The sequence below is a fragment of the Phyllopteryx taeniolatus genome, chromosome 3, assembly GCF_024500385.1.
Source record: "Phyllopteryx taeniolatus isolate TA_2022b chromosome 3, UOR_Ptae_1.2, whole genome shotgun sequence".
Taxonomy (NCBI): Eukaryota; Metazoa; Chordata; class Actinopteri; order Syngnathiformes; family Syngnathidae; genus Phyllopteryx; species Phyllopteryx taeniolatus.
The window spans coordinates 12,253,639-12,277,282 of NC_084504.1; the positions used below are offsets into that span (position 1 = coordinate 12,253,639).

Sequence of the window (23,644 nt, forward strand, 5' to 3'; positions counted from 1 at the left end):
ATGTCATTTGCACGATATTCAGGACATTAGTGAACTCAATAGCAAATTCCTGCTTTGACTTATTATCGTGAAAGTTATTATTATTGTTTTGATAAATGACTGTAGTTCCAATACGTTGTGCATCTTGGGTGTCTGATGTTTTTTTCGAAAAGTTATCCTGCATTTTCTGACGAGCTTCTAAATTTGTTCGCAGGTTTAGTGATTGAGGCCCTTTGTTTTATGTTTAACAACAAGCAGCCTTTCATGTTATAGTTCTTTCTATGGATTGACATGCTACAAAAGCAGACGACACAGCCGAATGTCGATAGCCAGCAGCTTCCTATCAGCCAGACGAGTTTGACTGAACCCCAATGACTTTTAATTGAAAGCAAGTCAGCCTCACACATTGAACACAGGCAGGAGCTTCTGATTTACTCCGAAACAAAAACTGTTAGCTCCACTTTTGCGGTGCCAGCTACGGCAGTGAATGCGAAAGAGAGCGCAGCGGGGAAGAAGAATGCCACGTCAATTGCCAAAACACTTTCAGGGGACATACACGGTGGGAATGTAACATACCATACCGTATTACTCCTTAACTGTTTTTTTTTCTTCTTAACATCACTGACAATTTAAAGTTTTCAGTGATACTATTGTAAGGATTTTTCTGACATTGTCAACCATTTAGATTTCAACAAACTAGGGTACTTTTTTGTAAACAAAGAAAATTCCGTCTTCAACAAACGTAACACTCGTCTCTTTGTAAAAATCCAAGATGATTTTGAGACAGTAAACATTGATCACAATGTAGTTTTAAACGAACGAGTTTTTATAAATATCAAAGAGAATGTGGAGTTTTAAACGATCCTGTCTTTTTACAAATATCAAAGACAATTTAGTCCTCAGTAAACCAGTGTTTTTGTAAACATCAAAGACAATTTTGTAGAACTCATTTTCAGCAAACCCAACGTACTTGTTTTTCTAAACGTTGAATACAATATAGAGTTGTCAATGAACTTAAATTGCTTGTTTTTTTCCCCTAACCATTTAAGACAATTTAGTCTTTAGCAAACCTAACGTATCTATTTTCAGAAACATACTTAACACGATTTAACATCGAAAATAATATAGTCTTAAAAGTATGTATTATTGGAAGTATCCAAGGAAATGTATTCTTCAATGAACCTAACGTATGTGTTTTCACAAACATAAAACAAAGTCTTCAAAGAACCTAACAGACGTGTTTTTGTAAACAAGATGATTTCCAATTAGTAAACATTGATCACCATATAGTTTTAAACTAAACATAACATACGTGTTTTCGTGAACATCAAAGACAATTTAGAGCCTTCAATTAGTAATGTGACAAGTGGCCGTCGTGTTTGTGGAACTTGCAATCAGCAATTCAAACGACTCCAAAATCCTCCATAACAAAAACATTCCGAAAAAAATACTGATTTCTAAAGTAGATGACCTATTCTACTGCCCCCGCTGCTGTTCTTGCAAATAATGTTCCATTTGTGCTATTTAAGTTGAGTTTTTAGTGCAAGTAATGCCGTTTCAAATGTCACACTAATTTTGACTTGGAGATCTCTGAATTTCGGCCCACACTATTATTGTTGGATATTTTTAATTGACACTTCGGAGAAGGGGTTCCCCGTGTAGCAGACAAAACAAAAGGTTCAAGGGGATACAGTGGGTACGGAAAGTATTTAGACCCCTTAAATTTTTCAGAAGAAATGGACAGCACCTGAGTTAAATATGAGTGTCACAGCATGGCTGTGTGAGATTTCAGTTTTTCTTTTTTAATAAATCTGCAAAACTTTCAACAATTATGTTTTTCTGTCAATATGGGGTGCTGTGTGTACATTAATGAGGGAAAAAAATGAAAAATGATTTTAACAAATGGCTGCAATATAACAGAGTGAAACATTTAAGGGGGTCTGAATACTTTGCGTACATACCAACTGTATGTTGAGAAATAATGAAGTTATACTGTTTTTCTTTAATTTGTGGGTGTTTTTTTTTTTGCCAGATTTTCACGAGGTATTCCTTCAGTCATTAGATAGCACACAAAAACGTTTCCCAAAAAGGCAATTTTATCCAACACAAAAGAGAGGATAAGCGGTACGGAAAAATGAATGAATGAAAAAACTCAATTTCTCGGGAACCCATCATCTGATTTTCAAAATTCTTGGTACATTGTAACCAGGATTAAGTGGCCGTTTCAACTAGTATTTCAACATTTGAAATACGGTCATTTTTGGGAAATCTTGTCACGTTGCTACTTCAGTTAATCTATCTTAATCTATTTTTGCAAGCTTCCAAGACAATTTTGTGTACAACAAACAACTCGAGTTTATTTGTATAGCCCTTAATCACAAAGGAGTCTCAAAGGCCTTCTCAGGCCCACAGTTGGCAATGATTGACCCAAACCCAAATTTAGGTATTTTTATAAACATTGAAGACGATTTAAAGCTTTCAACCGAACCTAGGTAGTTTTGTAAATATCCAAGACGATTTAGTCTTCAATTAACCTAATATATGTATTTTTGTAAACATTTAAGACATTCATTCATTCATCTTCCGTTTCGCTTATCCTCACTAGGGTTGCGGGCGTGCTGGAGCCCATCCCAGCTATCTTCAGGCGAGAGGCGGGTACACCATGAACATAGAAACAAAACAGCCATTCACACCTATGGGCAATTTAGAGTCGTCAATCAACCTACCATGCATATCTTTGGGATGTGGGAGGAAATCGGAGTGCCCGGAGAAAACCCATGCAGTGCAAACTCCACACAGGTGGGGCCGGGATTTGAACCCCGGTCCTCAGAACTGTGAGGCAGATGTGCTAACCAGCGGTTCACCGTGCCGCCACATTGAAGACAATGAGTGCATAATCTTTTAAAGAAACCTACCATACGTGTTTCTGAAAACTGACTATTTCAAGCCTCCTACGAATCTAATGTAAACTTATGTATTTTCTCTTGCATCCCAACATCTAAAAATTTCAGTGTGTTCCAAGTGTATGAAAAGGCTGACCAGTTTTTCCCCGCGGGGAGGGTCCCAGTCTGTGAACAATAGCACCTGCATCGTGAGGAAAGGCTGTTGTGTTAAAATACTTTTTTGTAACAGACACACTGGCGGAATCCTTAAAAGTGTCTCGTGAGGACTCTCCCTAGGCTGACAAGCTGGTTTTGTTTGTTTGAACTCCCTCTTGTTTTTCCTGGGGAATAAAAGCATCCCCCGGCCCATATGGTTGTCATACACTTCCTGGAAACTGGAGCCGTGCCTTGATGTTAATTGAAACAATACTGTGCTGGGCTTTTTTTCTTTTTCTTTTTGCTTTAACACATTTGGCAAGCGTTGCAAAGAAAGCAGCCGGCGGCAAAGAATAGCATTATTATTCCAACTGTGTTTTCAACCATCACTCTCAATACGTTCAAACATTTTAATAGTGCCAGATCATCCCAAAAAAAAGAAAAAAGAAAACTATGCCACATGTGTTTTACATACTGTACATGCCTCCACCCCAGCCCCCTCACTATAAGCCAGGGGTGGGCAGACTTTTTTTCTCATGGGCCACATTAGATTTTTTTAAAATGACAGATGGACCAGACCTTTCCAAATGAGGTAAGAAAAAGAATGATGTGTGTAAAACAGTTTATTTTAATAATAAAATAATAACTAATGCTGATATTTAATTGTTTTATGTATAGTTAATTCAATTATAATTAATTAACCAATTATTTAATTCAATGCATTTAAAATTGTTTACTCATGTAAAATAGTTTCTCAATTATAAAATAATTCAGTCTCATTTTCTAATTTTAGGAATTTTAATTAATATAACTATAAACAACTAACCAATTAGTTAATTATTAAAAAATATATATTTTACTCATATTTTGGTATTACATGGAAAACTGTTTACTTATACTTTTGTTTCCAACCATTTTCCTTACCACTTATCCTATTCAGGGTTGCAATGCTTTTCTATTTTATGTAAAATAATTAATTCTGATAAACTAATAAATCATGCTCATCCTATAATTTACATATAATTGTTTAACTTAAGGCGGGATGGTGGACGACTGGTTAGCACATCTACCTCACAGTTCTGAGGATCCGGGTTCAAATCCCGGCTCCGCCTGTGTGGAGTTTGCATGTTCTCACTGTGCCTGCTTGGGTTAACTCCGGTCTCCTTCCACATCCCAAAAACATGCATGGTAGAAGACTCTAAATTGCCTGTACGTATGAATGTGAGTGCGAATGGTTGTTTGTTTATATGTGCCCTGCGATTGGCTGGCGACCAGTTCAGGGTGTACCGCGCCTCTTGCCCGGAGATAGCTGGGATAGGCTCCAGCACGCCCGCAACCCTACTGAGGATAAGCGCAACGGATGATGAACGAATGAATGAATGTTTAAATGAAAGTGTATATTTTACTTATACATATTTTGGTGTTTATTTTAATAGTAAAATCTCATCTCATTACTCATATTTGTGTATTTCATTAAGGTGTTTATGTATAATAATGTATAATTAATTTTATATGAATAAAGTAGGCACGGTGGCCGACTGGTTAGAGTGTCAGCCTCACAGTTCTGAGGACCCGGGTTCAATCCCGTGTCTGTATGGAGTTTGCATGTTCTCCCTGTGCCTGCGTGGGTTTTCTCCGGGCACTCCGGTTTCCTCCCACATCCCAAAAACATGCATAAATTGGAGACTCTAAATTGCCCATAGGTGTGACTGTGAGTGCGAATGGTTGTTTGTTTATATGTGCCCTGCGATTGGCTGGCAACCAGTTCAGGGTGTACCCCGCCTCCTGCCCGATGACAGCTGGGATAGGCTTCCAGCACGCCCGCGACCCTAGTGAGGAGAAGCGGCTCAGAAAATGGATGGATGGATGGAGGAATAAAGTAACCAATTATTTCATTAAATAAAATACATATAAATGGTTTACAGTATTTTACCCATGTCTTGTATTTTTTGGTGAATAGTTCATTTTCATAATTAAATAATTAATGCTGGTATTAAAACAAATTTATTTAAGTATTTATTTAGAGTATAGTATCAAAGACAAATATAAAAATGTTGATTTTACTCATATTTTTGTGTTTTATTTAAAATTATTTTTGAATAATAAATCAATTAATGTTCTTTTTAAAATTGCATTATAATTTATTTGGTGGCACGGTGGGCGACTGGTTAGCACATCTGCCTCACAGTTCTGTGGAGTGGGGTTCAAATCCCAGCCCCACCTGTGTGGAGTTTGCATGTTCTCCCCGTGCCTGCGTGGGTTTTCTCCAAGTACTCCGGTTTCCTCCCGCATCCCAAAAACATGCGTGGTAGGTTGATTGAAGACTCTAAATTGCCCGTAGGTGTGAATGTGAGTGCGAATGGTTGTTTATTTATATGTGCCCTGCGATTGGCTGGCGACCAGTTCAGGTACACTCCACCTCTCGCCCGAAGATGGATTAGATAGGCTCCAGCATGATAAGTGGTACAGAAAATGGATGGATGGATAATTCATTTAACTGTAATTCATTACTCCTTGTTCATTAAAATATATTTTTAAAACATTTAGTATTTTACTAATGTTTTTAATTGTAACATTTTCAATACATCTACTAACCAATTAGTTCATAAAATAAAAGTTAAAGAAATATTAAGTGTATATGTAAAATTATTTTCCCAACATTTTTGTCATTCACAATGAATCAAATAATTTATTCGACTGGATTACCCCCCCAACTCTCATCAAGGTTTGGATTGCAACTGTCATGGCTGTCCAACCACTCCAGCTTCATTCCTCTCCTTTTTTTCTTTCTGGGATTTCAGAGTGTTACACGGCCAACGGGGAGGACTACAGGGGCTTGCAGAAGCAGACCAGTTTGCACTCAGGGAAGCCTTGCCTCTTCTGGAACGAGACCTTCCAGCACCCCTACAACACGCTCAAGTACCCCAACGGCGAAGGCGGCTTGGGGAGCCACAACTACTGCAGGTCACCTTCACAATACACTACATCCATAGTCAGGGGTGCATGTAATAATTTTGGTCTGGTTCTTAAATGAGTACCAAAGGTTGTTGCTTGGTGCTCATTTTTTACATTAGCTACCGACCTCACTAAATGAAGTTATGTCCATTTGTAGACACTTCATATTCGTTCCTTATTTTCGAGACATGAATAGGAATAATTGTTTTTGGTTTTTTAAATGACCTTATACTAGTTTTGTTTTTGTTTTTTTTACTTTTAAGTCTTGTTACATGTGCTTTACGTTTTATTAGCCTATACATACATACCTGTAGAAATAGACTTTCATTTAGGCACATTGTATATTATTTCATACTTTGCATTCTTTATAGGATACTGTAGTATACTGTATACCTGTACTGATCGATAGATACTCACTTTATATTTTCATGTTATTTCTTTCTAATTTGTGCCAAATGGTGGAGGACTGTGGTTGTGCAAGCACTGCCATTAGCAATAATGATGAGGAGGAAGATGAGGTTGAGGGTCGGGGTGTCGCCATCGAGGGGTCTCGCACAGGGCGCCATTCAAGCTAGCACTGCCACTGTACGACAGCCAGCCAGCCAGCAGAGGATACAGTACACACTTATTTTCAGCATGGGACCGTGCAATCAGCTGAATGTCAAATCAGGCTCTGCATATGCATACGGTGGCTGTTTGTGGTTGAGCTGCGTTCTACAAACTAATATGTTCTTGTCACTTGTCTGCTTTGACTTTGGTGAAGCGCATAAATGTGTGTTTCAAAAACAATGTGGGCAGGAAGCTGAGTGCGCTCTCGCATATCAAAGCCTTTGGCTCCGTTGACCCAACCGTTAACCCACGTTTGACTGGAGACGTGATTGAGAATGTTGATGGATGTCACCACAGACACGAATTCATTTCCAATAGACAACATATGGGCGAGAACATGCTGTGACAATGCGAGAGATTGCGTGATTTCTGAAGACGAAAAACATGGCGGCCCCCCTTGCATAGACCTGGAAAAGCAACTATTACAAGACAACATTTTTCTTTTCACAAGTCTCTTTCCTTTTTCAGCAGCGGATGGTCGCTTCGTTCTTTTCTCTTTTCCTTCGCCAACTTCGCTAGCAGCGGTAACTCACAGAGAGCCACTTGAGATTCGCCCAGCTACGTCAACGCCAGCTCGTCTGTCATGGATGGTACCAGCCCCCGCGCGTCGAGCTGCCGCTGAAGAGAAAATCTCGCGACAATCTCATTTTCCCGGGCATTCTCGAAAATGCGCCGGAAGACCCCAAGGCGCAAATTTAAAAGTTCATGATGTCCGCTCTCAAGATACAGCAAGATACAGTCGACAAGATTACCTTTCACCGTGTTCACCGATTGGGAGGCCCTCGTCCAGGAAACCGACCATGTCCCATCATTGCAAAGTTTGAACAAAAAGTGTTTGTTATATCAAATGGTCGTGAGCTCAAAGGGACTTCGTTTGGAATGAACGACCAGTTCCCCAAGGAAATCAACGAGAGGCGTAAAATCTTGTACTCGATGATAAATTACTGTACTTAAATATAGCAACTCTATCACTATTTACTTAAATATAGCAACTCTATCACCCTCTCTAAATAACATTTGTCAGCACAATACCAAAAAAATCTCCCGAAAACTGTCACAAAAAACAACAAAAAAGAATATATAGTATTTAAAATTATTATACACGCACCCATTATATGTCACACTTAACTTTTGTGTCATGGAATGTCAATGGCATTCGATCACAGGCAAAGAGAATTAAGATTATGGATTATATCACTAAATTTAAAACAGACCTCCTCCTACACACCTAATTGAGTCAGAAGAAAAATGCCTCATTGACTCTAATTTGACTCAGGCTATCTCGGCCTTTTATAACAGTAGACAAAGCGGAGTCTCAATACTAGCCCTGGCTTTAACTTCTACTTTGAACTCCTCACCCTAGTTTCAAACCCTAACTCTAGTTTGAACCTCTAACCCTATTTCAAAACCCAAACTCTAGTTTGAAACCCTAACCCAGGCTTGAACCCTACTTTGAATTCCCATCCCTACTTTGAAACCCTGACCTTAAGTTTTAACCCTAACCATGGCTTGAAACCCTACTTTAAACACCTATCATTTGAAACCCTAATAAAGGTTTGAATTCTAATTTTAAACCCTGTCTTGAAACCCTAACCCTGAGTTGAAACCCAACTTTGAATCCCTAACCCTAGTTGGAAACCTTAACTGTAACTTGAAAGCCTTCCTCTAGTTTGAAACACTAACCCAAGCTTTAAAACCTAAGTTTCAAACCGAAACTCTGAATCAAAACCCTACTTTTCATCCGTAACCCCCGTTTGGCACCCTAACTCTAATTTGAAAGCCCAACTCTAGTTTGAAACCCTAACCCAAGTTTAAAGGCCAAATTTCAAACCCTAACTCTGAATAAAAACCCTACTTTAAATCCCTAACCCTAGTTTTAAACCCCAACCCTAACTTTGATACCCATTACCCTGGTTTTAAACTCTAATCCAGGCTTGAACAGCTCATTTTAAACCGTAATTTCAAACCCTAACTCTGATTTGTAACCAGTGACTCAACGATATGACTTTTTTTAAAGATCAAGTCCGCCAACAACTACTTAAATTGAATTACCCACCGATACCAAATACCGATACCTCTTAATAGGGATGGTCGAGAACCGATACCAGCTATTGTATCAGGCCTATACGGCCTTATTTCAAGGTATCAGGTACTCAAGAAGGGTGACGATACGAGACTGATACTTAAGGAAAAAATATCTGACATTGAGTAAGTACTCCTCGCCAATAGTTGGCGCTACACTGCGGTAGTTTGACACATCAGCGAATCATCATGTGTGTCAGAAAGACACAACTTCACAAATATCTGTCATTGTGTTAATGGGAATTTATATAAAGTGCAAGTGGTATCGGTAAATGGACTGCACTGATATAGCACATTATCACACTATCACAGTGCCCAAAGCGCTTTACAAAGCCTCACATTCACCCATTTGCACACACATTCATAGTCCAATGGGTGACTGCTGCCATGCAAGACGCTGCCAGACCCAATGGGAGCAAATTAGGGTTCAGTGTCTTGCCCAAGGGCACTTCGACATGCAGCCAGTTGGACCAGGAATTCGAACCAGCTCCCCTTCGGTCACTAGACGACCTGCTTTACATACTGAGCCACAGCCTCAGCACTTTGGTACTCTGTATCGTTATCGGTGAGTACTCGTACTGGTATCTCTCTGGAAAAAAAAAGGGTATCAAACATCCCTACTTGATAATGGCATTACGTAATGCGATTTCGATTAAAATACAGTATGTTTTGTTTTAATCAAATATTCGTTTAAAAACACAAAATTGGTGTCATAGTATCTGAGCATTTTTACAAGTGTGAGTACAAGTACAGATGTACAGTATCAACACCGGTACTGACACATCCCTGTTTAAAACCCACCTTAAATTGTCAATTGGAACAGAACATCATCCAACTGAATACAAGACAGAGACTAGTCTTATGCAACTTATGATGCCGGTCTCGTCCTCGATACTCAATTTTCCACCAAAACAGTGGCTTGGCTTGCATCTCCACCATGCCGTAAGGAAACAAAATATCCCTCCCCAAAAGCCTCTAAATCCTTTTTCTAAGTCGCACTTGTGAAGTCAGGACACAGCAATGCTTTGAAGTGGTGCTGGCGCGAGGGAAGATTTACGAGGAGGACATGCACGCAGCGCGTCGTGGCAAGACTCCGTACTCACATTAAGGAGCTTTTTTATGTCCAAGTAGACCTGACATGCAAAATGGACATCTTTATTCTTCTCAAAATGGCAGCTCGTGGCAGATCCCCGGTCGATCAACAATTGCCGCAATTTTTTTCACTTTTGCAATTTTCATTTAGTACTTTGAAAACCCAGCATATATTCTGATTCATTTCACAAGAAATTTACAACAAAGTGTGGTGCTTATTGCGTGCCATATGCTACCTCGAAACATCATACATCAGGACTATTTTAAGTCGAGGGGCCCACTGTAGTCGTGTGTTATGATGAGCCTTATATTTTAGTATTTTTCTAATTAGTTTTCACCTAACATTTTTTTCATTATTTCTGTAAAATTAGGGTATTTTCCTACAATTATTAGGGTATTTTATTCTATTAGCGTATTATTATCAAATATATTTCCATTAGTTCCTTAATATTTTCTTTTTAATTTTAGTGTATTATCATCCAATGTTTCTTTCACTAATTTAATGTTTTACTGTTTTTTTGTGGGTTTGGATAATATTTTTGTTTTCCCGCAATAGTGTTTTTTTTTTCTGTGTGATTTTTTTTCTGATATGCATGAATCTTTCCCCTAAAGTTTGTTTCCAATCTTAATGCATTTTTCATCAAATATTTTTGAACTAGTTCCCTATAATCTTTTTTTTTTTCTCCCAATATTACATTTTCATTCAATACGTTCTATTTCTTACAAATATATATATACATTTTTAAAAATAAGTCTAATATTTTAGTTTGTTTTTTTTGAAAATATTGCTTCTCATATTGGTATATTTTTTGTTTAATATTTTTGGTATTTTTTCAAGTGATGCACCAAATTTTCAGGTACCGAAAAGTGCATTTTCAGTTTTCGTCCGAAATACTTTTGTTGCTGAAACAACATGGCCGGAAGCAGCGAAAACCGCAGCCAGTGCCGACTTCTCTGGATAAAGCCTAGCTGCTAAAAGTCTGTACGTTTTCATAGACGATTTGGGTGATTGGCTATATATTATATTTTTTAGAAATATATTTTACAGTTTATCTAATCTTATTTATTTTTTCCAATACTTTAGTATTGTTCTTATTTGTATTTTTTTCAAATATTAGTCTATTTTCCACTAATATTTGTCTTTTTTGCTAATAATTTAGTATCCTATTAGTGTATTGTCCATTGAATATTATACCATTATTTCCCCAATATTTTTTTTCCATCTAATATCTGTTTTTCACTGATATATATTTTGTTGTAATATTTGTGCATTTTTCTAATATTTGTGTATTTTGGCATCCTATATTTCGGTATTTGTTAAAATATTACTGTATTTTTCATTAAACCCTCATTTGAAACCCTAATCCTAGCTTGAAATTCTACTTTGCGTTGCAACTCAACAACAAGGGCCCACATCCAAATGAGTAGGACACAGAAACCCAGTACACAATTTAACTGCACTTCCGACTGTCGCTTCTCATATTTGATGATTGAACTTGTTACACTAATTCCCGCCCATTCAAAGATCCGCCGTGTGGGTGTGGGTGTGCCTGTTTGTATGAATGTGTCACGGAACAGTATGAGTCAAACCATTTTAGCATAATTGCGCCAATTAAGAGTTAAGTATGATCTTACCTCAAAGGAGGGTTTTTCCCACACGGAGCAAATGTGGGTGCGAATGCCCTTTTCACACCCAAAAACCCTCAAAACACACACACAGTTATGTTTTTTGTTTTTGTTTTTTTTAATTCCCCATAGGAGAAAAATGGAAATCAAAATGTTAACTATACAACTATGCAAGCAGTTGAACCCTAAACCTGGCTTCAAAGCCTAATTTGAAACCCTACTGTGGAAATCTAACCTTTGCTTGAAATCCTGGTTTGATACCTTAGCCCTTGTTTATAACCCTAATCCTGGCTTGAAGCCCTACTTTGAAACCATAACCCTTCTTTAAAACACTAGTTTGAACCCCTATAAATGGCTTGAAATCCTAACCCTCGCTTGAAACCAGAATTTGAGCCATGTTTAAACCCTAATTTTCAAATCATAACCCTGGCTTGAATCCCTACACTGAACCCCTAAAACTGTCTTGAAAACCTGCTTTGAAACCCCAACCCTTGTTTGAAACTTTAACCCTCATTTAAAAGCCTAACCCTGGCTTGAAACACCAACCCTTGTTTCAAACAACTTTGACAGCCTGTCCTGAAAGGGAGTGGTAACCCTGACTTCCAGTGACGATTAGCCTATGTAAAAGGAAGGCCTACACAAAGAAGACTGGAAATTAGCATATTTACTTTTTAATTAAGGGTGCAGTGAATTTTTCGGCCGAAAATGACCCAAAAGTACATTTTTGTTTTTGGGCTGAAAACCTTTTCCACCAAAACAAAACGGCTGAAACTGGATTGTCACGATGCGATGGTATTAATTTTAACTGGACCCAGGAGCAGGCGGAGGAAGTTTGTGGAGAATGGTTTATCATGAAGGGAGTCGGAAGATCCTTGAGGTGTACTGGCGGGTCGTCGAGACCGAGCGTGCGGCAGGCGGTGGCGTGAGCAGGTGGATGGCTTGGCGGCGTGGTGGAAGAGGTCAGGAAGGCGGGGAACACTGAAGCAGCACTGAGGACAAGGAAGAACATGGAGGTCAGAAATATTGCGAGGACTGGCGTAGTTTACGTGTAAGTTCAGAGCCGTTGTACCATGGCTGAACGTTAATATTCTGGCAGCGGAGTCTTGGATCTGGCAGGCTTAAATTCAGGTGATGATGTAGGCTGATTGACAACAGGTGCGCGGCCAAGGTAGTGCACCTGTTGTAGCGAGAAAAGAGAAAAGCGCCACCCAAGCTCCAAAAGGAACTGCAGGGCACAGCTCATAACAGTCCCCCCTCTCAACGGACGCCTCCTGGCGTTCCTCCGGACCACACCCCTCCCAGTCCACCAGGAACTGGTAACCCCTGCCCCTGGGCCTCACATCAAGGATGCGCGAAACTGTGAAGGCCAGATGGTCGTCGATAACACGGTGGGGGGCAGGTGGAGGGGGTACGGCCGGAGGTCTAAAAGGCCTCTTTATACTCCTGTGCTCGCACGGCCGACAAGACACGCATTGCATCACGTGACTGACGCTTTGGCCCGCACGGCCCCTCTGTGTCACTTGACGCTAACACAGCAAAAATTGTTGATGCGCGTAGAATGCCGCGGAGATCATCTCTCATGATTGGTCCGTTGTAGTCACATGCTGTGATGACGTACTCACCGTTCCTCTCGGTTCCACATACCACCTACGCCGCCGCCTTCTTGATCGATTTTGCAGCATAATTAAACGTATCATCTGATCATGTCTCGGTCCATTTGTTCTAGCAGACACCATTCCACGGTCGCCATTGTCGTTGCTTTGTTACTTGTTACGGAAAGCAAAAACGGCTACCGGAAATGGCCAAAAAATACAGAGGAAACTCAACCCTGTGGCGTCCTAGCTAATACCAGCTGTAGCGACACCCCCAACTTGGAGGAAAACTGCAGCACATTTTCAAAACAGCACGCGTGGGTTGCGCTCGAGTATAAAGGCAAACTGCGCGCAGGATAGCCGCAGTGACGTTGGCGCAGTCGCCGCCCGCGCGAGTATAAAGAAGCCTTAAGAGCCCAGGTGGCGACAGGCTTGAGTAGTGACACATGGAACGTCGGATGAATCTTAAGAGATTGTGGAAGTTTTAGTTGAACTGACATGGAATTGATGATTTTATTGATCGGGAACAGACCAATAAAGCGCGGAGTGAGTTTGCAGGAGTCCGTCTGGAGTGGGAGGTCACGGGAGGAAAGCCAAACAGTCTGACCCACCTTGTACTCAGGCGTGGGGGAGCGATGGAGGTCCATACCCATACTTGTTTATTTCTCTCCATGGACCGAGTTAAGGCCGCCCTGACGTCCATCCAAATTGACTGGACCCTCTTTAGATGATCCCTTACCGCGGGAACCCCCACCGCATGCTCCTGTTCCCTAAATAATGGATGTTGGAAACCGTAGCAGGCCATGAACGGAGACATACTAGTGGTGGCGCTGGTGAGGGCGTATTCTATCCATGGGAGGAATGAGCTCCAGGAGGTGGGGTTGCGTGCGGCAACGCAGCGAAGGGCCGACTCCAGGGACTGATTTGCCCGCTCCATCTAGCCGTTGGTCTGTGGATGGTATCCGGAAGACAAGCTAGCTGCTGTGCCCACCGCTTTACAGAACTCCTTCCAAACAAGGGAGGAAAACTGAGGACCTCGGTCCGAGACTATGTCGATTCCATGGAATTTGAAGACATGCTTAACAAGGTGGTTAGCAGTTTCAAAGACAGAGGGTAGCTTGGGAAGAGGTATGTAATGGACGCATTTGGAAAATCGATCGATAGTTGATAAAAAATGATAGTTACCTTCAGATGGGGCGGCACGGTGGCCGACTGGTTAGAGCGTCAGCCTCACAGTTCTGAGGACCCGGGTTCAATCCCCGGCCCCGCCTGTGTGGAGTTTGCATGTTCTCCCCGTGCCTGCGTGGGTTTTCTCCGGGCACTCCGGTTTCCTCCCACATCCCAAAAACATGCATTAATTGGAGACTCTAAATTGCCCGTAGGCATGACTGTGAGTGCGAATGGTTGTTTGTTTCTCTGTGCCCTGCGATTGGCTGGCAACCAGTTCAGGGTGTACCCCGCCTCCTGCCCGATGACACCTGGGATAGGCTCCAGCACGCCCGCGACCCTAGTGAGGAGAAGCGGCTCGGAAAATGGATGGATGGACCTTCAGATGGGGGTAGGCCAGTAACGAAGTCCAAGGCGATGTGGGGCCAAGGGCGGCTTGGGACAGGTAAGGGGTGCAGATGTGAAGTCTTCCCTCAAAGCAAAGTGGGGATGCCATTTAGTGTGGGAGTAGATTGACAACAGGTGCGCGACCGAGGTCGTGCTGATTACTGGAAAGAGAGAGAGAGAGAGAGAGAGAGGAAGAGGGGTGCAAAGCGCCACCCAAGCTCCAACAATGGAACTGCAGGGAACAGCTCAAGATCCATCCATGTTGTGATGATGCAAGCAAAAGCTGTGGCCAGCGTGCACTTCTCTGGATAAAGCTTGGTGGGGTACCACCAGAAAGTATTCACACCCCTTCACGTTTTCCACATTTTGGTATGTTACAGACTTATTCTAAAGCTAATTTGAGTATAGGCTTCTTTTAAAAAAGATCTGCATAAAATATCACATAATGACAAAGGCGAGGCGGTGTGCTCCGCGGGCGTCTCAGTCTCATTGTTTAGCTGCTACGACGGTCTGTCAAATTATGTCTTAATTAGGGCTGGGCGATAATAAAACAATAGTGATGATGAAGAGGTGGGTAGAGTAGACAAATATTGTACTCAAGTAAGAGTACTGTTACTTTAGAATAATATGACTCAAGTAAAAGTACAAAATAGTCCTCCATATAATAATTTGAGTAAGAGTAAGAAAGCACTCAGAGAAAAAAACTACTGAAGTACTGAGTAACTAGTGAGTAACTTCTGATGTATTTATTTACCGTAATTTCTCATGTATAATGCGCATCCCCCCCCCCAAAAAAATTGTGAAAAGTCAATTGTGCGCACAGGGGAAAATGGAAAAAACTTGCACATTTTATAAATGTATGCCGCCATCTAGAGGTTATGAAAAAGCTGCATGTTTTTGGGATGGTACTCCGGTTTCCTCCCACATCCCAAAAACATGCATGGTAGGTTGATTGAAGACTCTAAATTGCCCGTAAGTGTGAATGTGAGTGCGAATGGTTGTTTGTTTATATGTGCCCTGCGATTGGCTGGCGACCAGTTCAGGGTGTACCCCGCCTCTCGCCCGAAGATAGCTGAGATAGGCTCCAACACGCCCGCGACGCTAGTGAGGATGAGCGGTACAGAAAGTGGATGGATAGCAGAATTTTTAAGTCTATTCTATAGCTGACTGGGAGCTTTGTTCTTGTCAGAACCCGAGCTCCAGCGTTCTGAATGAGCTGCAGCTGTTTAATGCTTTTCGGGGAGAGGCCAGTCAGAAGACCATTACAATAGTCAAGATTAAAAATAATTATAATAACAGGCTTGAAATACTACTTTGAAACAGTAATCCTGGCCCGAACCACTAATTTGAAACCCTATCCCTGGCCTCAATACTAGCCCTAGCTTCAAACCCTAATTTGAAACTCTGACCCTTAGTTGAAAACCAAACCATTATTATTAAAACCATTATTTTTGAACTTGAAAGATTTGAAACCCTAACCTGGATTTTAAACTATTTTATAACCCTATCCCTTGTTTGAAACCCAAACAAAGGCTTGGAACTCAAGTTTGAAACACTCACCCTGTCTTGCAGCCCTCATTTGAAAGCCTAACACTGGCTTGAAACCCTACTTTGAGTTGTCAATTGCAGTGCAACAACAAGCCAAATGAGTACAGAAAGAATTTCATAAGGGTTTGAAGTTTAAAAAAAAAAAAAAATGGTGTTACGGTTTTAACAAAACGACATCTTTCTGCAGGAACCCCGACGGGGACGTCCAGCCGTGGTGCTATATTGCAGACCATGAAGACGGAATCTACTGGCGGTACTGCGACATCCCAACATGTCAGAGTAAGTGACCGTGGTTTGTTGTCCTAGTACACTGACTGAGTACTCCAGCGGAGTTCCACAGGGGTCATTCACAGAGCCTCTAACTTTATGTCATGGGAAATGTACTCTCATGTGTAAGTCTATGATTTATGCCCCCAAAACTAAGTTCCCCAGGGCTCGTTTCTGAGGCCTCCTCTTTGCTGTAAATCTCATGGAAAATGCCATTTATGTGAAACCGGGGAACGGTACAATAGTTACATTAGAGTCCAATGATTGAAACCAAATGTATTCCCATTGTACTCCTGTGACTTTATGCCCCCCTTGGTTCCACAGGTCTCATTTCTAGGGCCTCTTTGAAAATGTATATTTTTTGGATCGGGAAATGTACAAACAGTACTCAGTCCTAACATACTCCTCGTGCACTCTTGTGATTTATGGCCCCCGTGGCCATATCACAGACAACCAAACAAGATGTTCTGCCGCCCTCTATGAATAGCATTTTTTTCTAGACAGTAATGCTTGTCTGCAGTCATTATCATCTGTGAATTACAGCCCCGTTGTCTTTTAAAGCTGCCACGATCTGGGCCACTTTGTACTATAAGGCAACCGTGTCACTGCCCTCTTTGATGCCTCTGTGGATTTACCCTTGTTGATAAACCTGCATACTAGGCTGTGTGGTTGGAAGCACTAGTTAATGTTAGTTTTTTTGTGCAAACCACTGCCCTTCCTCACCAGGAATTACTTTTATTGCCATGACCTTTTCAACACTCTGCTTAATTAGCCTAAACTTGGGAGTCATTGTTCGTTTTACTTTAAGCGCTCGTGTGTGTATATTTTCAATGTGATTAGATGTTTTGAGGTTATTTCATTTTCTTTTTTATCTGGGAAGCGGCAGCTGACAAGCATAAATCAAACTTAATTTGAAATGAGGCAAATATTTCTTCTTGATGGAATTTATTTGCATTTCCTTCAAATCCGCAATTTTCACCCAATGTTGATTTACTGGTAAGACATTTGTTATTCCGTAACATGTGTGAGAAGCTTACCTTCTTTTATTTTAAATTTTGAATGGGAGTACAGTTTACCAAGAATCATTATATATTGTTTCATGATATTCACTAAACTAATCTTAAAATTGTATTAAAACCCAAATATAACAAAGAATTAAAATTGCGGCGCCACGGTGTACCCCGCCTCTCGCCCGAAGATAGCTGGGATGGGCTCCAGCACGCCCGCGACCCTAGTGAGGATAAGCGGTAAAGAAAATGAATGAATGCATGAATTAAACATGTATGCATAGGGGCCAGATGAGTGGAGGAGAGTTGATGGATGTACAGTGCCACCAGAAAGTATTCACACCCCTTCACTTTTTCCACATTTTGCTATGTCATTCTAAAGCTGATTGTAGTGTAGTTTTAAACAAAATCTACTTAAAATATCCCATAATGACAGAGTAAAAACATGTTTTCAGTTGTGCAAATTTATTGAAAATGTAAACATTTAAACATAGTAGGTACATAAGTCAGAATCAGAATCAGAATCAGAATCATCTTTATTTGCCAAGTATGTCCAAAACACACAAGGAATTTGTCTCCGGTAGTTGGAGCCGCTCTAGTACAACAGACAGTCAATTTACAGAACACTTTGGAGACATAAAGACATTGACAAAAAACAACAACAAACAACAATTGTGCAAAAAGATGCAGAGTCCTCAGTTCGAATGGCTAATAACGCAATAGTCCGGTGCAATGACTATTGTGCAAAGGGCACTGAGACTTCAAGGAGTGTATGCGGTTTAAAGTGACGAGTACTGCGATAATCTGGGACAATGGTTGTGCAAATGTTACAGATACTCCTCAATCAGTGTGCAAATGGAGCAGATGCTACTCTGGCATGAGTGGCCACTATATGCAAATAGTGCAGCACGGCGAGACAACTACAGTGAGTGCACGAGTAATACATAATACAGAAATGTGACAACGAACTCAAGTCAAAAAATTGCCAGCTTGTTGTAATGGAATTGTAAGTATGTATTGTATTGTAGTATTGTAGTATTTACACCCTTGGCTTAATATTTTGTTGAAGCACCTTTGGCAGCAATCACAGCCACAAGTCTTCTGGGTATGTCTCTATGAGCTTGGCACACCTATTTTTGGGGCATTTTCTCCCATTCTTCTCTGCAGATCCTCTCATGGTCAGTTAGGTTGGATGGGCAGCGTCGGTGGACAGCCATTTTTAGGTCTTTCCAGAGATGTTCAATTGGATTCAAGTCCAGGCTCTGGCTGGGCCACTCAAGGACATTCACAGTCTGCTCCTGAAGCCACTCCTTTTTCATCTTGGCTGTGTGCTTTGGGTCATTGTCGTGTTGGAAGGTGAATCTGAGTTCCAGAGCCCTCTGGAGCAAGTTCTCATGAATAATTTCTCTATATTTGGCAGCTGTCATCTTACCCTCTATGTGGACTAGTCGCCCTGTTCCTGCAGCAGAAAAACAGCCCCACAGCATGATGCTGCCACCACCATGCTTGACAGTAGGGATGGTGTGAGCCAGGTGATGAGCAGTGCCTCTTCTTCTCCAGATATGATGCCTGCAATTCAGGCCAAAAAGTTATATTTTGGTTTCATCAGATCATAGAATTTTGCTTCTGCAAGTCTGAGAATCCTTAAGGTGCCTTTTGGCAAACTCGAAGTGGGCTGTCATGTGCCTTTTAGTGAGAAGTGGCTTCCGTCTGGCCACTCTACCTTAAAGGCCTGATTGGTGGAGTACATTACCAATGGTTGACCTTCTGGATGGCTCTCCTATCTCCGCAAGTGACCATAGGGTTCTTTGTTCAACACTCTGACCAAGGCCCTGCTTCCCTGGTAGCTCGGCTTGTTCGGACGGCCAATTCTAGGAAGGGTTCAGGTGGTTCCAAACTTCTTCCATTTCCGAATAATCGAGGCCACAGTGCTTTTTGAGCAATTTTTTTGTATCTTTCCCCAGATTTGTGCCTTGACACAATCGGGTCTCGGAGATCTGCAGACAATTCCTTAGACTTCATTGCTTGGTTTCTGCTGGGATATGCACTGCCAACTATGAGACCTTATATAGACAGGTGTGTGGCATTCCAAATGATGTTCAATCAACTGAATTTACCACAGGTGGGTCCATTCAAGTTGTTGAAGCATCTGAAGGATGATTAGTGGAAATCAGATGGACCTGATCTTAAGTTTGAGTGTCATAGCAAAGGGTGTGAATACTTATGTACCTATTATGTTTAAATGTTTAATTTTGTTTTTAAATTACACAAATGTCTGAAAATATTTTTACTTTGTCATTATGTGATATTTTATGCAGATCTTTTTTAAAAGAAGCCTATACTCAAATTAGCTTTAGAATAAGTCTGTAACATACCAAAACGTGAAGGGGTGTGAATACTTTCTGGTGGTACTGTATGTACAGTATCTGTCTGTTGGTCTCTCTGTCCGTCCATCCATTTATATAGCTATCTTGTGCCATTCTGTTTTAAAACTGTTACCTTGCCTCCTGGTATGTTGTAGGTTGTATTATTATTAATAATAATAATGATAATCAATAATAATGATAATAATATTTTAATGTTGTCTTATTGCAAACAAGCTCTGCTAAACACTTGAATGTATAAAGCAATTGACTGTGAACTCAGTGCCACCGGTCGTACTGCTGTTATTATCCTGTCGGAGTAGTACGCTCAGCTAAATCCCGCTTTTTGAATAGCCTGGCGGCACCCATTAGCCCCTTTAATCATGCCTGCTGGCTGCAATCGCGTATGTGTATGTCGCTTCACGTCTATTGCCGGTGTTTGACTGACCTATTTCAAACTAGTGCCCATTTAGCCGAGACACAGGAGCCAGGCTTGTTTTTATCTGTGCTAGAATTAGGTCAGCGTTTGTCCAAGATGTGTTTTTGTCAAGCGTAGAAGTTAAAGTCAGCATGTGCACCTTGCCTTTCTTTTAGCAGTTAACACAACACTATTGGAAAAACTGAGATTATGTATAGCTGTGAGGCATCAGGGTGTCATGAAGACAAGCCTGTTCGTGAACAACGTTGGCAGGCACAAGCATACTTTACTGGGAAACCACAATCACAATATAACGCCTCACCTTGTGGCAAGGACGGCATCTCCATCTGACTAGTTTCCCCTTCTTGGCAATGGTACACATTCTGCTGAGGAAGGTTTCACTTTCTGGCACTCTCACCCCCTTGACACGGTCCTACTTCACAAGGGGGCACACCTTCTCGCAAAGAATGTCTAACCTTTGGTCAGTATCCCACTTTCTGGCAAGGCCCCATGACATGACTCCACTTACTAGGAAGGCTACACATTCTGCCAAGGAAGGTCTCTCACATTCTCGCAAGGTCCCACTGTAACAGAAGAACGTTTCTAGAAAGGAAGGTTTCACCTTTTAGGCAGGGAAAATCTGTCTCCCATTCTGGCAAGGCCTCACTACTTATATGGAGTTTTCTGGCAAGGTTTACTGCTTAGTAAGGAGGTTTCTGGCAAAGCCTTACCTTCTGTCAAGTGAAGGTATTCCCCTTTTGGGCAAGGGAGTTTTCCCCTCTGGAAAGGTTTTACATTCTGACAAGAAAGGTTCCACTTTCTGGAAGGTCTCACCTCACCAAGGTCTCAGGTCACATCTTCTGTTCATGGCTCACCGTTTGACAATGTCCCACTTTTTGACAAGGTTACAACTTCTGGTAAACGTCTCACCTTTTAGTTGGAAGCTTTTCACCTTCTTGCAACTCAACTTCACGCCACTCTCTGAAAATGTCTTACAGAGTTGTCAAACTCATTTACCACATTGTTGGTATGGTATTGTTGGTATGGTTTTCCCTCAGAGGGCAGTTGTGACTGTTTCATTGCCTCCACCTAGTATATTACAAATACACAACAAATTGATGGATAACTAGTTTTGAAAGCAGAAGTCTATGATAACTATTGTTTGTTACTGTAAAAATAGGGGTTTGGTAACAAAAAATGCTTGCAATATCTCAACAATTGCATATGAAATTTTGGTACAGATTTGAGCAAGAATCATGGAAGTTGATGGAAATTATTTGCTTTTGTGGACCACATAATGATGTGATGGGCCGGACGTGGCTTTGAGTTTGACACCTGTGCCTTAGGGCAAGGAAAGTCCCATCAGTTCTGGCAAGGCCTCGCCAACTAGTAATGTAGCTTAATGTATGTCAAGCAAGTTAAGGTCCTTTTGGGCAAGCTCAGACGCTCTGGTCAGGCCTCACCTTTTGGTAAGGTCCAACTTTCTGGCAAGGCAACAACCTTGAGTAAAGGCCTCATCTTCTGCTTGGAAGCTTTAACTTTCTGGAAAGGTCCTTCCACCTGACTGGGTTCCACTATTTGGAAAGGCCGCAGGATACAGTATATAACGCTTGATTTTCCAGTGCCATTGTCTTTCATGAAATGGCCAAAACAGCACTGTTTTAATCAGTTTTCAGTGTTGTGTGAACAGCCACTCAACCTTTTACTTTCTGGCAGAGCAAGATGCCTAAAGAAGGTTAGGTATGCTTCACATTGTTTAGTGAACCACACAGTAACAGTTGTGTTTGTTTGTTTTCTTTGTCATTCACGCTCAACGTCGTGTGTCAGAGCGCGCCGGGCCTTCACCTCGGGTCATTGACACACTAATGGGTCGGTCAAAAGAGGTTTGGAAACACAGCATGACAGTGTGGATTACAGTTTAGGTCGCCAGATTAGCCAACACCCCTAACCCCCCCCCCCCTGTGGCTGCATTATCTAAGCATTGAAAATGTGGTGCTGTCAAGGCTTTAAATTCTTTCTTAAGTGAAACCGCTAAATTGTCAATAGTGTGAATGTTTCTCTATATGTACCTTGTGATTGGCTGGTGACCAGTCCAGGTTGTGCCCCACCTCTTGTCCAAAGTTAGCTAGGATAGGCTCAATTTGAACCGACCCTAACAAGGATACAATCATTCAAGCTCCTGAACAGTACACATAGGAAATACTCCAAAACATTTGTTGTACATTAAACCTGATAGCAATGGAGCCCTGCTGTGAATTGCCTAAAAACACAAGTAAGCTTTGTGTTGCGAGACAAAATCATCAGATATGCCACCACGAGATGCTGGCAGCGAACGCCACAACATTCACCGAGCATTCCATGCCTCACTCACAATTTGAGATACGACTAAACTGAGTTACGATCTTAGTCACCAAAGAAATTAAACTCCTAATTCAAGGTATCAATGTGTTTAGTTAAAATGATGTCAAAACCGTGTTCCGTTGATGTCAGTTCAATTGGACCGACAGAGAGTCAAACAAAAAAATTAATTGAGCAAGTCAAAGCACTTGTCTGTCAACAGTGCCAAAGCTGGAAAAACCGGTTGTCCTGACAAAAAGTGGTGAGCGGGGAGGGGAAAACCTGCGTCAACGCCTGACGTGACCTCGTTTTGGAACGCCATCAACTTTTGCCGTCATTGAAGATTCATGACTCAATTATGGCTTTACGATTCTTCCTGAATGGGCTTTGTAGCGGAGCTGGTCATTATCTTAGAATAGCTATCATCGTAATTTGTTAGCGTGATTGTAATGAGCCAATGAAAATGAATAATAATGATGTCCGACTGGACACGCAATAAAGGGTTCTTGTCAACCTGCAGTACACTTAACACTTTGACAACTGCGACGAGACTTGCTAATAAAAAACGACAACAGTGGAGGAGAACGAGAATCTCCTGTATTTGCGTCTTGACGGTGTTGGTAAGGAGATGCATTGTCTCCAAGAGGAGAGTGAGGGCAGTGAAAAAACACTGTGGCGATAAACCGGAGGCATCTTAAAATTTTCCAATCACCAATCTTTAGTTCAGTATTTTCATTTATTTGGGACAGAGAGCAGTGAGAAAATGGACCGTGACAAAAAGTGAAGACTGCATAGTCATACTAAAGGCCATTTCTCCTCAAGCGTTACAATCTTGTGTATTGGAATGCATAAAATAATTGTGTCTGGTGTGTATACATTGTGTGGCTGTCTGCTACAATGATTTCCATCTCGTTGCATCCATTTGAGGGGGTGTCAGCCTCCGCACCTTGAAGTCATAAAGTTACTGGACGTGTTGGGAGTCATATTTTACGAGGTGACACTGAGGAAAGTATGCGGTGCTGAGATATTGCTTTCATTAAGTCTGATTTATAAAGCGGCTAAATGCCACTTTGAAGCTGTGCAACATATGCGCTAACTCACGGCCAGTGATAAATGCATGCAGATATTAGAGCCCTTCAAGAGAAGGGCTTGATTATACTTTATGGGCTCTAAATTC

At 41.3% G+C, this 23,644-nt stretch overlaps 1 protein-coding gene across 5 annotated transcripts in view; it reads left to right on the top strand.

Moving 5' to 3' along the window:
• kremen1 (kringle containing transmembrane protein 1) overlaps positions 1–23,644 on the top strand; it is a 124,127-nt gene that overhangs the window by 53,622 nt on the left and 46,861 nt on the right. For all 5 annotated transcript variants that reach the window (XM_061769135.1, XM_061769136.1, XM_061769139.1 and 2 more), the window contains exons 2-3: positions 5,819–5,981; positions 16,263–16,354. In XM_061769135.1, the coding sequence (XP_061625119.1) occupies positions 5,819–5,981; positions 16,263–16,354 (255 nt within the window). The remainder of the gene's footprint in view (positions 1–5,818; positions 5,982–16,262; positions 16,355–23,644) is intronic.